The sequence below is a fragment of the Pleurodeles waltl genome, chromosome 7 (genome assembly GCF_031143425.1).
Source record: "Pleurodeles waltl isolate 20211129_DDA chromosome 7, aPleWal1.hap1.20221129, whole genome shotgun sequence".
Lineage (NCBI taxonomy): Eukaryota > Metazoa > Chordata > Amphibia > Caudata > Salamandridae > Pleurodeles > Pleurodeles waltl.
Window position 1 is genome coordinate 1,061,454,988 of NC_090446.1, and position 13,762 is coordinate 1,061,468,749.

The 13,762-nt window shown below is 47.9% G+C and overlaps 1 protein-coding gene across 1 annotated transcript in view; it reads right to left on the bottom strand.

Annotated features, from left to right (window-relative positions):
• SUZ12 (SUZ12 polycomb repressive complex 2 subunit) overlaps nucleotides 1-4,187 on the bottom strand; it is a 628,949-nt gene extending 624,762 nt beyond the window's left edge. Inside the window, exon 1 of the mRNA XM_069199996.1 lies at nucleotides 3,635-4,187. Coding sequence (XP_069056097.1) covers nucleotides 3,635-3,836 — 202 coding nt within the window. The 5' untranslated portion in view covers nucleotides 3,837-4,187. The remainder of the gene's footprint in view (nucleotides 1-3,634) is intronic.
• Nucleotides 4,188-13,762: the final 9,575 nt, after the last annotated feature.

Genomic DNA, 13,762 nt, shown 5'->3' on the forward strand with positions numbered 1-13,762 from the left:
GACGCCTTCCAAAGGGACCAGCGACCTCGACATCCTCTGAGGACTGCCCCTGCTTCGAAAAGACAAGAAACTCCCGAGGACAGCGGACCTGCTCCAAGAAAAGCTGCAACGTTGTTTCCAGCAGCTTTAAAGAACCCTGCAAGCTCCCCGCAAAAGGCGTGAGACTTGCAACACTGCACCCGGCGACCCCGACTCGGCTGGTGGCGATCCAACACCTCAGGAGGGACCCCAGGACTACTCTGATACTGTGAGTACCAAAACCTGTCCCCCCTGAGCCCCCACAGCGCCGCCTGCAGAGGGAATCCCGAGGCTTCCCCTGACCGCGACTCTTTGAACCTAAAGTCCCGACGCCTGGGAGAGACCCTGCACCCGCAGCCCCCAGGACCTGAAGGACCGGACTTTCACTGGAGAAGTGACCCCCAGGAGTCCCTCTCCCTTGCCCAAGTGGAGGTTTCCCCGAGGAATCCCCCCCTTGCCTGCCTGCAGCGCTGAAGAGATCCCGAGATCTCTCATAGACTAACATTGAAAACCCGACGCTTGTTTCTACACTGCACCCGGCCGCCCCCGCGCTGCTGAGGGTGAAATTTCTGTGTGGACTTGTGTCCCCCCCGGTGCCCTACAAAACCCCCCTGGTCTGCCCTCCGAAGACGCGGGTACTTACCTGCAAGCAGACCGGAACCGGGGCACCCCCTTCTCTCCATTCTAGCCTATGTGTTTTGGGCACCACTTTGAACTCTGCACCTGACCGGCCCTGAGCTGCTGGTGTGGTGACTTTGGGGTTGCTCTGAACCCCCAACGGTGGGCTACCTTGGACCAAGAACTAAGCCCTGTAAGTGTCTTACTTACCTGGTAAAACTAACAAAAACTTACCTCCCCCAGGAACTGTGAAAATTGCACTAAGTGTCCACTTTTAAAACAGCTATTTGTCAATAACTTGAAAAGTATACATGCAATTTTTATGATTTGAAGTTCCTAAAGTACTTACCTGCAATACCTTTCGAACAAGATATTACATGTTAAATTTGAACCTGTGGTTCTTAAAATAAACTAAGAAAAGATATTTTTCTATAACAAAACCTATTGGCTGGATTTGTCTCTGAGTGTGTGTACCTCATTTATTGTCTATGTGTATGTACAACAAATGCTTAACACTACTCCTTGGATAAGCCTACTGCTCGACCACACTACCACAAAATAGAGCACTAGTATTATCTCTTTTTACCACTATTTTACCTCTAAGGGGAACCCTTGGACTCTGTGCATGCTATTCCTTACTTTGAAATAGCACATACAGAGCCAACTTCCTACATAGAGCATCTGTCACTTACAATGCTTTAGGGTACTTTTTCATGTTATTGTGTAGCTTGCATATTTCTTATTCAACCAATAATCAAATTGGTGCATTACTTGCGGTGCCCTTAGTATGCCAGGCAACACACGAAAATAACTACATATGAGCAGTGGAGTTGCAAACCAACGTTTGCATTTCTCCTTACTCAAATACCAATTTGTTGGTCTGATGATTAATACTGGAATTAAGTTTAAAAAAATAAATAATAAACCCAGTATGGATTGCATCAGCTCTCGCAGAACAGTTAAATGAGCAAAGCCAGGTCTGGTATATAGAAACGTACTAAAATCCTAGAAATTGTAAACAATCCAGGCGTCACACTAAGAACAAACATAGCAAATGTTCTACGGTAATTTAGCAGGAAAGTGGTATGAGTGTGGTATGTAGCCGGTGGTGAATTTTGGAGCACACTGTCACAAATATATTACTTATGCATGGTGTAGTAGCACACTGTCATTTACAGTTAGCATATTTTCTGTTGAAATGGACAATTCGCACTAACCCACTGTTTTACCGATAAAACTACATAGTGCAAATAATTGTGTATGGAAATCAGTTTTCAGCAAATACTTATAATTTCCACATCATCAAATAACTTTCTTGCCTCGTTTTTATCTTGATAAAATCGGTGTGATTGTCTCATCACGAAATATAAAAAATGTGCTTCATTTGTGCTGTTGCAACTGTCGAAATATTTTTAAACAGTTCCCCAGTTATTTTAATGGTATTTAAATGTGTTTAAAAAATGACAACTGACATTATTTTCTTTCACTCCGCTCGTACTCCTGAAATAAACTCAGCCCCAGGATCTTGTAAAGTGAATTAAGGGGTTGCAGTCAGAGAAAGAAAAGTAGCACCAAGCCCTAAGTTAAAAGATTAAGCAGCAGTTCGTAAGAACAGAAAGGCTGACTTTTAACCTTTGTAAACACACGACATATGACAAAATTTAAAGTTAAGGATTCTGTATTGTCCGTCGACCTTCTGAAATCCAGGGTGGTTATTTAGGGGTTGCATCAGCACCCCTACTTCCGGCACCTATTAAGACAGGATGATACCTTGATTTGTAAAATATAGTACCCCATCAACGTCGGGCATTACCGAAACACGTGCCTCGATTTAGGGTGCATTTTGCTTTCGCTATTAAGTGCAATTACTTCGGCTTATTTTTACCTATAGACTTGTGTTCATCATTATAACATGAAACGCAGAGGCAGCAGGTGAACATGTGTGGCAGAAGCTTAAACGGAAGTGATGCCAGGATGCTGCCATTTCTGCACCAAACACTTTGAAGCTTCCGATGCTACAAGTTATGGATGCAAGCAAGGATCAACTCCAGAAGTAACATCAAATTAGTAAAGTGTTGATGGTGTACAGCACGTAGATTGCAAAAAGACAACATTGTGGCACAGGTTTACAACTCCAACAAAAATACAGGAATTTAGAAAGCAATATTACATAAACACCAACTGCTCCCCAGCAAAACGAAAATCAGCAGTTTAAATAGTGACAAGATTCAAGTGAGCCAAGGTATCCACCGACAATACGTTTTTGGTATCCACTATTGTAAACAAACTGACATTCTAGCATTAATCGCGGTATATTAAGAAACAGACAGGATGCAAAGGGAATCGAAGATTTCGGTTATTTGTATCAATTTCAAACCACCTGAGCTACGGAACACGTGCAATATCACAGTGATACATTTAGTTCACGGTTCTTATAAGGTGTGTTTCTAGAACGTCTTTGACAAACACAGTTTGCATAATTAAGATCGGTAATACGACTGCCTGATCAGTTACACACATTTGCCCTAAGATCATGACCTAGCCACCCCCAACAACAAATGTCAAACTTAGAACCTGGTTGTTGACCAGAATTTATATAAATAATGTTTACGGGCATATACGAAAACAGACAAAGCTTTTATGAAGAATACCTTAATTATTTGACAGTATCACATATGATGTGGGTATACAGCTATTTGCAGAGGCTGAAGGTATAGTATACACACGCCTAGGTACTTATGCACGTCATACGGTCAATCGTACACAAAGGTACGGATCACTAAGTGCACAAGCATCATTCTTAATACAGCATATGCTTATTTATACACACAATCGCCACCCATATACACACACACGTAATAATATGCACACACGTGCTAACGTATGCACGCCATGTAGGAAGCCTCCTGGGCCCACTGCGATTCTCAGAGGGACTGGGCCTGTGATAGACCCTGGACTAAAGCCCCGAACAGGGCAAAACACTGCTTTGTGCACTCACTCTCGAAGGCCTGGAGGAAGAGCTCGTGGTCGGCTTGAAGCTGCTCCATCTTCGGCTTCTTTACTGGCAGGACCGTGGCAGAAGCAGCGACCGCGGAGGAGTACCCGGACCCACTTCCCGATTTACCGCCTGAGGAAGACCCGCCGCTACAACCTCCAGAACCTGGACCAGAGCCGCTGCCGCCATGCTTATGAGGTGCCATCCGCCCCTCCGCCTCTGGAACCCGCCCAGGGATGCCACCAAAAAGTGGTAAATTTTTATTCCGTGATTTTTACAAAAAAACTAAATACGTGGGGGTTAAAAAAATCTTAGTAGGTGTACTTAAAAATAATGAGGCGGTGATGTCAGGAGGTAGGGAGGAGGCTGCTCTTTGTCCAAGATTAAATAAAAATAATTGCTAAATATAACAGAAACCCATAAATAAAGAATCAAAGGCGATTACGCCCGGACCCATCAGGCAAAACTCCATGCAAGGAGCCCCCGACTCTCACCGCACAGACACCACACACCAGCCTCTTTCGGCCTCTCCCACTCCCGACCGCCCACCTTTGGTACGCACCGCCCCTAGAAGTGACGCTACGCAATCAGGCGATAGAACTGTAGGAAGCTAGCAATCCATTGGCTAAAAACACCGTCACCCTGACGAACCGCTTCTGGAAAGTTTGGTTGGTGTGGTGCGCGCGCTCACCGATCGCGCTCCTTTCCCCTTCTTTGAACTGAATTCGCGGGAACCGGTATCTGCCGAGGGGCATTCTGGGCATCCGTAAACCGAATATAGTTTCTCATTATTTACGTCCTCTTCGATAACAAATAGAGTCTGCTAACTGATTGGACGTGCATTTAGTTTGCCTCAAAGTCCAAGTTACATTTTTTTGTGGCTAATATTTGTTTTGTAGGGCAATATCGGAGATACACACGAAAATTAGTGTGTTAGAAAGTTTATGTTCGCATATTATTTAATTCTAATTTTGGGAATATTTTAATGTGAGCGCAAAGGATGTGTACAAACTCTTAAACCGTTCTTTGTTTTTCTAGGTGGAAGGGTTGAAAAGTAATTAGAATCCTTGTAAGTAAGTAACTGTATTTGTTTTGATTAATTAAAATCGTACAAAAGAGAAAACTGATTAAAAAATGCTATAAAGTTGTGATAGACGAGTAAAAGAGACGTGAAGCTCAAGCGTTAGCCTTGTAGTAGTATTAAGTAAAACTCGGACACAGCACCTGGGCAATGAACAGACTGTCTACACAGGCTGCCACTGTCAACTGACAATCTTTCCTCACCCCAAGGTTCCACCTTAGAACCTGCTGACCTCACAATGCACGTGGACATCGCTTTATGGTGCCTCATAGGCTACCAATAGCAAAGTACTTTAACTTGACACATCATCACAACACAAATTCCCCTCTTTTAACAACTACATAAATAATACAACAAAATAAATACCACGTGTACATAACTACATAAATTAAAATAAAATATATGCTGTAAAATTCCTTTAACCCACATAACAATTATTAAAGCTATTTTTTTTTTTTTCCAAATGTCAGGAATTTGTGCTTTGGTTCAGATACATACAATCGTCACCGTACACAAATACCTATTTGATCGTAAGTCGTAGGTAACAAGCTTGACAACATGTGCACAAGCTATCCCTTTGACCTTTTACCTGTTAAGGAAAAAGGTCACGTTAATCAAAAGAAAACATTACATTACATCACTTTACATTTACTACACCTGTCTTCATATGAGTCCTCTCCGTTCGCCTTTCGGGTCCTGAAGAGAAAAAAGTAGACAACAGGTTAGTGGACCCTCCGGGGCGGACCCCTTCAGGTTTCGTCGTCGCTGTCGTCATCTGATCCGTCCAGTGCTGCGTAGTCACGCAGGAGGCTGTGGATCATCTTCCGGCAGACCAGGGTCGATGTCTCCTTCTTCCCTACTACCAGGCGGTTTCTGGAAAATAGGAGAACATCTTTAAGGCAGCACAGGAGCCTCCAGCAGCCCTGGAGGTCTCCGAGTGCGTGGGAACCGGGGAACAAACCATACATTACCGAGTCTGCGGTGATGCATGTTGTTGGTATCCAGGCCCCAAGCTCCGTGCTTAGGGCCTTCAGAAGGTCCTGGGCGTAGGCGCATTCCCAGAAGAGATGGTAGGTCGTCTCATCTGTGGTGCATCCTCTTGGGCAGGACTTGTATCGGTTGAGCCCTCTTGCGTGCATGAAGGCTCTCACTGGCAGGCCTCCCTGGATGGCCATCCACGCAATGTCCTTGTGTTGGTTGGTCAGGCGTTTGGAGGCCACGTTTCTCCAGACGTGGTCCGCTGTGGCAGAGGGGAGGGCACCGATTGGTTCGCTGACGTCCCTCGCACGGATCTGTCGGTGGATGATCTTTGGAGTCCACTGCGTCGGGGCTGGTGCCGCCGGACCGTGCTCCTTGATGAACTTCTCCACTTCTTTGTAAAACTATGGGGTTTCCCAGTTGTAGGGGACTGAGCTGTCCCATTCTGCCCAACCAAGTCTCCTCCACGTCGGTAACAGAAAGAACCGTGCCATCAGGAAGCCGGCGTTGCTTTCATCTTTTGCCCTCAGGGTGTTCCTCACGCAGTGGCATACGAAGGTTCCCCTCAGGATGGCGGCGATGTCCGGCACTCCTTTGCCTCCTTTGTCGTGGGTTTTGAACATCACCTCCCTCTTCATTCTATCCATCTTGGAGTTCCAGATGAAGTAGAAGATCATTCTCGTGATGGCCTTGGCCGTTCGAGGCTGCACTGGCCATACTTGTGCGATGTACAGGAGCATTGGCAGGGTCTCGTTCCGCATTACCAAAGACTTCCCTTCGATCGTCAGCTTCCGGAGGCTCCAGAGTCCCAGCTTCTGCTTCGTCTTTGCCAGTCTTTCTTCCCATGATTTCTCTGCCGCGCCTTTTCCGCCGAACCAGACTCCAAGGATCTTCAGGAAATCCTGCTTGATGGGGAATGGCAGTGGGTCTCTGGTGGGGGTCCAGTGGCCGAAGAGTAGGGTTTCTGACTTGGCGCTGTTTATCTTTGCTCCTGACGCCTTCCCAAACTCGATACAAGTCTTCTCAAGTTCCCTTATGGAGTGCCCGTCCGCACAGAACACTGAGACGTCGTCCATGTAGAGGGAGCACTTCACTTCGCCCTTCCCGCTGCTTCCTGGTACTATCACTCCTCTGATGTCCCTGTTCTGTCTGATGCGTTCGGCGAGGAGCTCTATAACACAAATGAACAGAAGAGGTGAGAGTGGACAGCCCTGCCTAACCCCTGACAGGACGGGGAAGGGGTCGGTTCTCCATCCATTGACCAACGCTGTGCTAGAGGTGTCTCTATACATTGCGGTCACCACGTCACAGAAGAAGTCACCCAGTCCCAGTGCTCGGAGTGTCCGGTCCATGAACTCATGGGAGACGCGGTCAAAGGCCTTTTCCTGGTCCAGACTGACCAAGGCCGTCGGAACCTTTCGGCTCTTGACGTACTCGATCGTGTCTCGTACCAGGGCCAGGCTGTCCGCGATCTGCCGGCCCGGTATCCCACAGGTCTGGTCAGGGTGGACTATCTTCTCTATCAATTTCTTTAGGCGGTTGGCCATTGCCTTCGCTAGGAGTTTGTAGTCCACATTGAGGAGAGAGATGGGCCTCCAGTTTTTGAGGTCCTCCCTCTCTCCTTTCTGTTTGTACAGAAGCGTTATCATGCCCTCACGCAGGGACTGCGGCAAACTGCCCTTGCCCACCACTTCCCCGTAGAGTTCTAGCAAGTCTGGCCCGATCAGGTCCCACAGTTCGACATAAAGTTCCACTGGGAGACCATCACTTCCGGGGGTCTTGCCTCTCTTGGAGGTCGTGGCGGCCAAGTGCAGCGCTTCCAGGGTGAAGGGCGCGTTCAGGCCCTCTCTCTCTTCCGGACTCAGTGTCTTTGAGATGCCCTTTAGGAAACTGTCCGCCTGGGATCTCTCTGACGACTTCGGTGAGTAAAGCTCGCCATAAAAGTCGGTGACGACCCTCGTGACGTGCTCTTTCCCACTCTGGAGGTTGCCCTCCGAGTCCCGAAGCTCTACCAGCGGGGTGTGGGCCGAGTGAAGTTTCTTGAAGAAGAAAGAGTTGCATTTCTCATCCTTCTCGAGGTTCTCGGTTCTGGTCCGGAAGATGATTTTCCTGGATTCCTCCCTGAAGTGCTCTGCGAGCCCTTTTCGGGTTTCCTCCAGTTCGTCATCCACGTCCCATCCCCTGAGCTCGAGTTCAAACAGGCGCTGCAGTTTGCTTTGCAGCTGCCTGAAATCCCTCTTCTTTTCCCGTGCAGCAGCTCTGCTTGCATCCTGGAAGAAGCTCCGGAACCTGTCCTTCACCCATTCCCACCACTCGCCGGCGGAGTGAAAGAGGTCCCTCATGTCCCTCCACTCTACATACGCGACTCTGAGGTTCGCCACTAACTCCTCGTTTTCCAGCAGTGAGCAGTTCAGTTTCCACGATCCGGGGCCAGCGGGGAACTTCCCTGTAAGTTCCCCCTCGAAACTGACTGCTCTGTGGTCCGAGAAGTGGACGGCGACCATGGAGTTCCGCCCAGGCTTTACCGTTGGGGAGGTGAAGAGGAAGTCGATCCGTGAACGCACGGACCCATCCGGCCTACTCCAGGAATAATTCCTGGCGTTCGGCCCCATACTTCCTACGACATCCTGCAGGGATGCCTCGCCTGTCATCTCCACCAACAGCCTGGACGTCACGTCCATCCCTGCAGAGTCTGACCCAGTGCGTCCGTCCAACTCTACTGTGCAGTTGAAATCACCACCCATCAGGATGGTCCTGGAGGTCACAAGCTGCATCCTGAGCACCCTGAACATCTCGAGCCGTTCATTCTTCTCTGGGGGGGCGTAGACATTGATGAGCCTAACGGGCTCACCTGACCACGAGCCGTCCACGACTAGCACTCTGCCGTTGACCTGCTCAGTGACCCTGTCGGTGGTGAAATGCCTCCCCTTGATCAGAATGGCGACTCCAGATGATTTGCAGTCGTTTCCTCCGGACCAAAACGATGGCCCGTGCGTCCACTGCCGCTCAAGCTGGCTGTTCGACTGGGCGTACGGAATCCCGCATTCCTGCAGAAAGCAGACATCATGGTTCTGGGCGGCCAGGAAGGACAACGTGCCAACTCGCCTAACCTGGTCCTTCACACTCCTGACGTTTAGGGTGAGCAATGATATGGCCATTGTCTCAGCGATAGCTGTCAGTTTCTGGGTAAGGGAGAACCGCTACTGGGTTGGGCCCTAAGCTGTTCTACTGGGGGTGCTGGGACTCTTGTTGGTCTCCCTTTCCCTTGCTCTCTTCCTCACTTTCATCCGAAATTACTATTTCGGCTACTGCCTCTGGGACTTTCGTCCACTGGGCCAGTTCTTTTGGGGCCCCGGTGGTATCGATCAGGGCCAGCTGTTGATGCAGCTCTTGGAGGACCGTTTGGATCAACTGGTTTGGCTCGCTCGGGGTCCCTCCTGTGTCCTCTATGGTCTCCTCGTCTGAGTCGATGGAGTCGATACAAGGACATAATATGTACCTCTATAAACTAATTACCTTTAATGGCACTATGTAAAAATCGCTATTAAATTTGAAACACTTTACTAGTATGTCTGTACTAACGTTAGCAGTACATGAACTCTTTTAGTACTACTGTATCTTTAAACTCTACTACTATTCTACTATAAATGTTGCACATATATGTAAAAAATACATCTTGATACTTAAACCAATTTTGGAATAATTAAATTATATGTTTCTTTAATCACAAATAAAATCTCACATTTTTTTTTTTTTTTCACTACATGGTCTAATATACTCACTCTAGTCTCAACTTGCGGTCACTTGTCACTGTGGGAGCTATCATTCGTATTTAATATCTCTGTCAAGAATTCTTCTCCTACCTCACCTTTGTTGGATAACCCATTCAACCTTTGGGCATTTTCACCTCTCTGTCAACTCATCTAACATATTGCTTTCCTGCATTGTAGGGTGTTGTAAAATTGTTTGTTGTGGCATCACAAATTCCTCTTTGTCCACCACGTTCCTATTGTGCAATCCATCACTTCCACCACTTTCCGTCAACCAATCAAACTTATGCTTATCCTAAGTATATTTTCTGAAGATATTTATTGCAACCTCTCCTCCCCCTTACACAAAGATATAGAAGAGATGCTAAATTCTTCCATCATTTAACTTCAGAGAGTTACAGTATATTTTTTCTACAATTAAAGGATGTGAAAAACAGCTGTGACCCTTCTTCAAAACACTTTTCCTTTTTAGCTCATCCTGTCTCTTACCTCAGTGTGCACAGGTCTACTTCCTTGTTTACCTCCCAGCCTCCACCCAAAGAACAGTGGTCCAGGCTCTGGTAGTTTCAAAACTGGACTACGGCAATACCCTTTATTAGGGTGTTGCAAGTGTTTTACTAAAACAGCTTCAGACTGTTCAGAATGTGGATGCTAGGCTTTTTCTTCATCCACTTAGACTTACTTCCTCAGCCACTCTGCTTCGTGCTTTGCACTAGCTGCCTTTTGAACATCGGGACCAATTCAGCGTTCTTTGCTTCATGCATAAATGTATTTTCAACTCAGGACCCAGGTATTTGCGCTCCTTGGTTTCCTGATACACCCACAGTTGCTCACTCCAGTTCTCAGCACCTGGCCAAGGTCCCCAGGATTAAGAGAAACTGGCAGGAGGGCGGGGGGCGGGGGGTGTGGTGTTCATTTTTGGGACCAAAACTGTAGAACGCTTTATCTCATTTTGGGAGAACTTGCAAGTCACTCACAGCATTTCATAAAGCACTTAAAACTTGCCTATTTCCACCTCTTTCTTCACAGTAGTTCCCGGTGTTGGGACTTGGGCCTAGTAAGGAGATCAGCGCTGGGAAACCTTTTTGGTAGCCGTGCGCTTTATAAGTCTTGCGAATAATAATAATAATGTTTAGCATCATAATATCTTTTGCACACATCTTGTGCACGCTTCAATTTTTGTTTTACTTCACCTGATGACCAGTCGGGCTTTCCTAGCTGTAAGCATCTATTCTACATTATCCATGGTAATGGTGTGAGAAAGTAGCCTCTTTCTAGCCTTGTTACCCCCACTTTGGGCCTGTTTGTGAGTGTATGTCAGGGTGTTTTCACTGTATCACTGGTATCCTGCTTGCCAGGGCCCAGTGCTCATAGTGAAAACCCTATGTTTTCAGTATGTTTGTTATGTGTCACTGGGACCCTGCTAGTCAGGACCCCAGTGCTCATAAGTTTGTGACCTATAGGTATGTGTTCCCTGTGTGATGCCTAACTGTCTCACTGAGGCTCTGCTAACCAGAACCTCAGTGGTTATGCTCTCTCATTTCTTTCAAATTGTCACTAACAGGCTAGTGACCAATTTTACCAATTTACATTGGCTTACTGGAACACCCTTATAATTCCCTAGTATATGGTACTGAGGTACCCAGGGTATTGGGGTTCCAGGAGACCCCTATGGGCTGCAGCAATTCTTTTGCCACCCATAGGGAGCTCTGACAATTCTTACACAGGCCTGCCACTGCAGCCTGAGTGAAATAACGTCCATGTTATTTCACAGCCATTTTTCACTGCACTAAAGTAACTTATAAGTCACCTATATGTCTAACCTTTACCTAGTAAAGGTTGGGTGCTAATTTACTTAGTGTGTGGGCACCCTGGCACTAGCCAAGGTGCCCCCACATTGTTCAGGGCCAATTCCCCGGACTTTATGAGTGCGGGGACACCATTACACGTGTGCACTACATATAGGTCACTACCTATATGTAGCTTCACAATGGTAACTCCGAATATGGCCATGTAATATGTCTATGATCATGGAATTGCCCCCTCTATACCATCCTGGCATAGTTGGCACAATCCCATGATCCCAGTGGTCTGTAGCACAGACCCTGGTATTGCCAAACTGCCTTTCCCGGGGTTTCACTGCAGCTGCTGCTGCTGCCAACCCCTCAGACAGGCATCTGCCCTCCTGGGGTCCAGCCAGGCCTGGCCCAGGATGGCAGAACAAAGGACTTCCTCTGAGAGAGGGTGTTACACCCTCTCCCTTTGGAAAATGGTGTGAAGGCAGGGGAGGAGTAGCCTCCCCCAGCCTCTGGAAATGCTTTCTTGGGCACAGATGTGCCCAATTCTGCATAAGCCAGTCTACACCGGTTCAGGGGACCCCTTAGCCCTGCTCTGGCGCGAAACTGGACAAAGGAAAGGGGAGTGACCACTCCCCTGACCTGTACCTCCCCTGGGAGGTGCCCAGAGCTCCTCCAGTGTGCTCCAGACCTCTGCCATCTTGGAAACAGAGGTGCTGCTGGCACACTGGACTGCTCTGAGTGGCCAGTGCCACCAGGTGACGTCAGAGACTCCTTGTGATAGGCTCCTTCAGGTGTTGCTAGCCTATCCTCTCTCCTAGGTAGCCAAACCCTCTTTTCTGGCTATTTAGGGTCTCTGTCTCTTGGGATTCCTTAGATAACGAATGCAAGAGCTCATCCGAGTTCCTCTGCATCTCTCTCTTCACCTTCTGCCAAGGAATCGACTGCTGACCGCGCTGGAAGCCTGCAAACCTGCAACATAGTAGCAAAGACGACTACTGTAACTCTGTAACGCTGATCCTGCCGCCTTCTCGACTGTTTTCCTGGTGGTGCATGCTGTGGGGGTAGTCTGCCTCCTCTCTGCACTAGAAGCTCCGAAGAAATCTCCCGTGGGTCGACGGAATCTTCCCCCTGCAACCGCAGGCACCAAAAAGCTGCATTACCGGTCCCTTGGGTCTCCTCTCAGCACGACGAGCGAGGTCCCTCGAATCCAGCAACTCTGTCCAAGTGACTCCCACAGTCCAGTGACTCTTCAGTCCAAGTTTGGTGGAGGTAAGTCCTTGCCTCACCTCGCTAGACTGCATTGCTGGGAACCGCGACTTTTGCAGCTACTCCGGCCCCTGTGCACTTCCGGCGGAAATCCTTCGTGCACAGCCAAGCCTGGGTCCACGGCACTCTAACCTGCATTGCACGACTTTCTAAGTTGGTCTCCGGCGACGTGGGACTCCTTTGTGTAACTTCGGGTGAGCACCGTTTCACGCATCCTCGTAGTGCCTGTTTCTGGCACTTCTCCGGGTGCTACCTGCTGCTAAGAGGGCTCCTTGTCTTGCTCGACGTCCCCTCTACCTCCTGGTCCAATTTGCGACCTCCTGGTCCCTCCTGGGCCGCAGCAGCGTCCAAAAACGCTAACCGCACGATTTGCAGCTAGCAAGGCTTGTTGGCGTTCTTTCGGCGGGAAAACACTTCTGCACGACTCTACAAGGCGAGAGGGATCCGTCCTCCAAAGGGGAAGTCTCTAGCCCTTTGCGTTCCTGCAGAAACCGCAGCTTCTTCTGTCCAGTAGAAGCTTCTTTGCACCCGCAGCTGGCATTTCCTGGGCATCTGCCCATCTCCGACTTGCTTGTGACTTTTGGACTTGGTCCTCTTGTTCCACAGGTACCCCAGATTGGAAATCCAGCGTTGTTGCATTGTTGGTTTGTGTCTTTCCTGCCTTATTCCCCTATCACGACTTCTTTGTCCTTTGGGGAACTTTAGTGCACTTTGCACTCACTTTTCAGGGTCTTGGGCTGGGCTATTTTTCTAACCCTCACTATTTTCTAATAGTCCCAGCGACCCTCTACAAGGTCACATAGGTTTGGGGTCCATTCGTGGTTCGCATTCCACTTTTGGAGTATATGGTTTGTGTTGCCCCTATCCCTATGTGTCCCCATTGCATCCTATTGTAACTATACATTGTTTGCACTATTTTCTAAGACTATACTGCATATTTCTGGTATTGTGTATATATATCTTGTGTATATTTCCTATCCTCTCACTGAGGGTACACTCTGAGATACTTTGGCATATTGTCATAAAAATAAAGTACCTTTATTTTTAGTATAACTGTGTATTGTGTTTTCTTATGATATTGTGCATATGACACTAAGTGGTACTGTAGTAGCTTCACACGTCTCCTAGTTCAGCCTAAGCTGCTCTGCTAAGCTACCATTATATATCAGCCTAAGCTGCTAGACACCCTATACACTAATAAGGGATAACTGGGCCTGGTGCAAGGTGCAAGTACCCC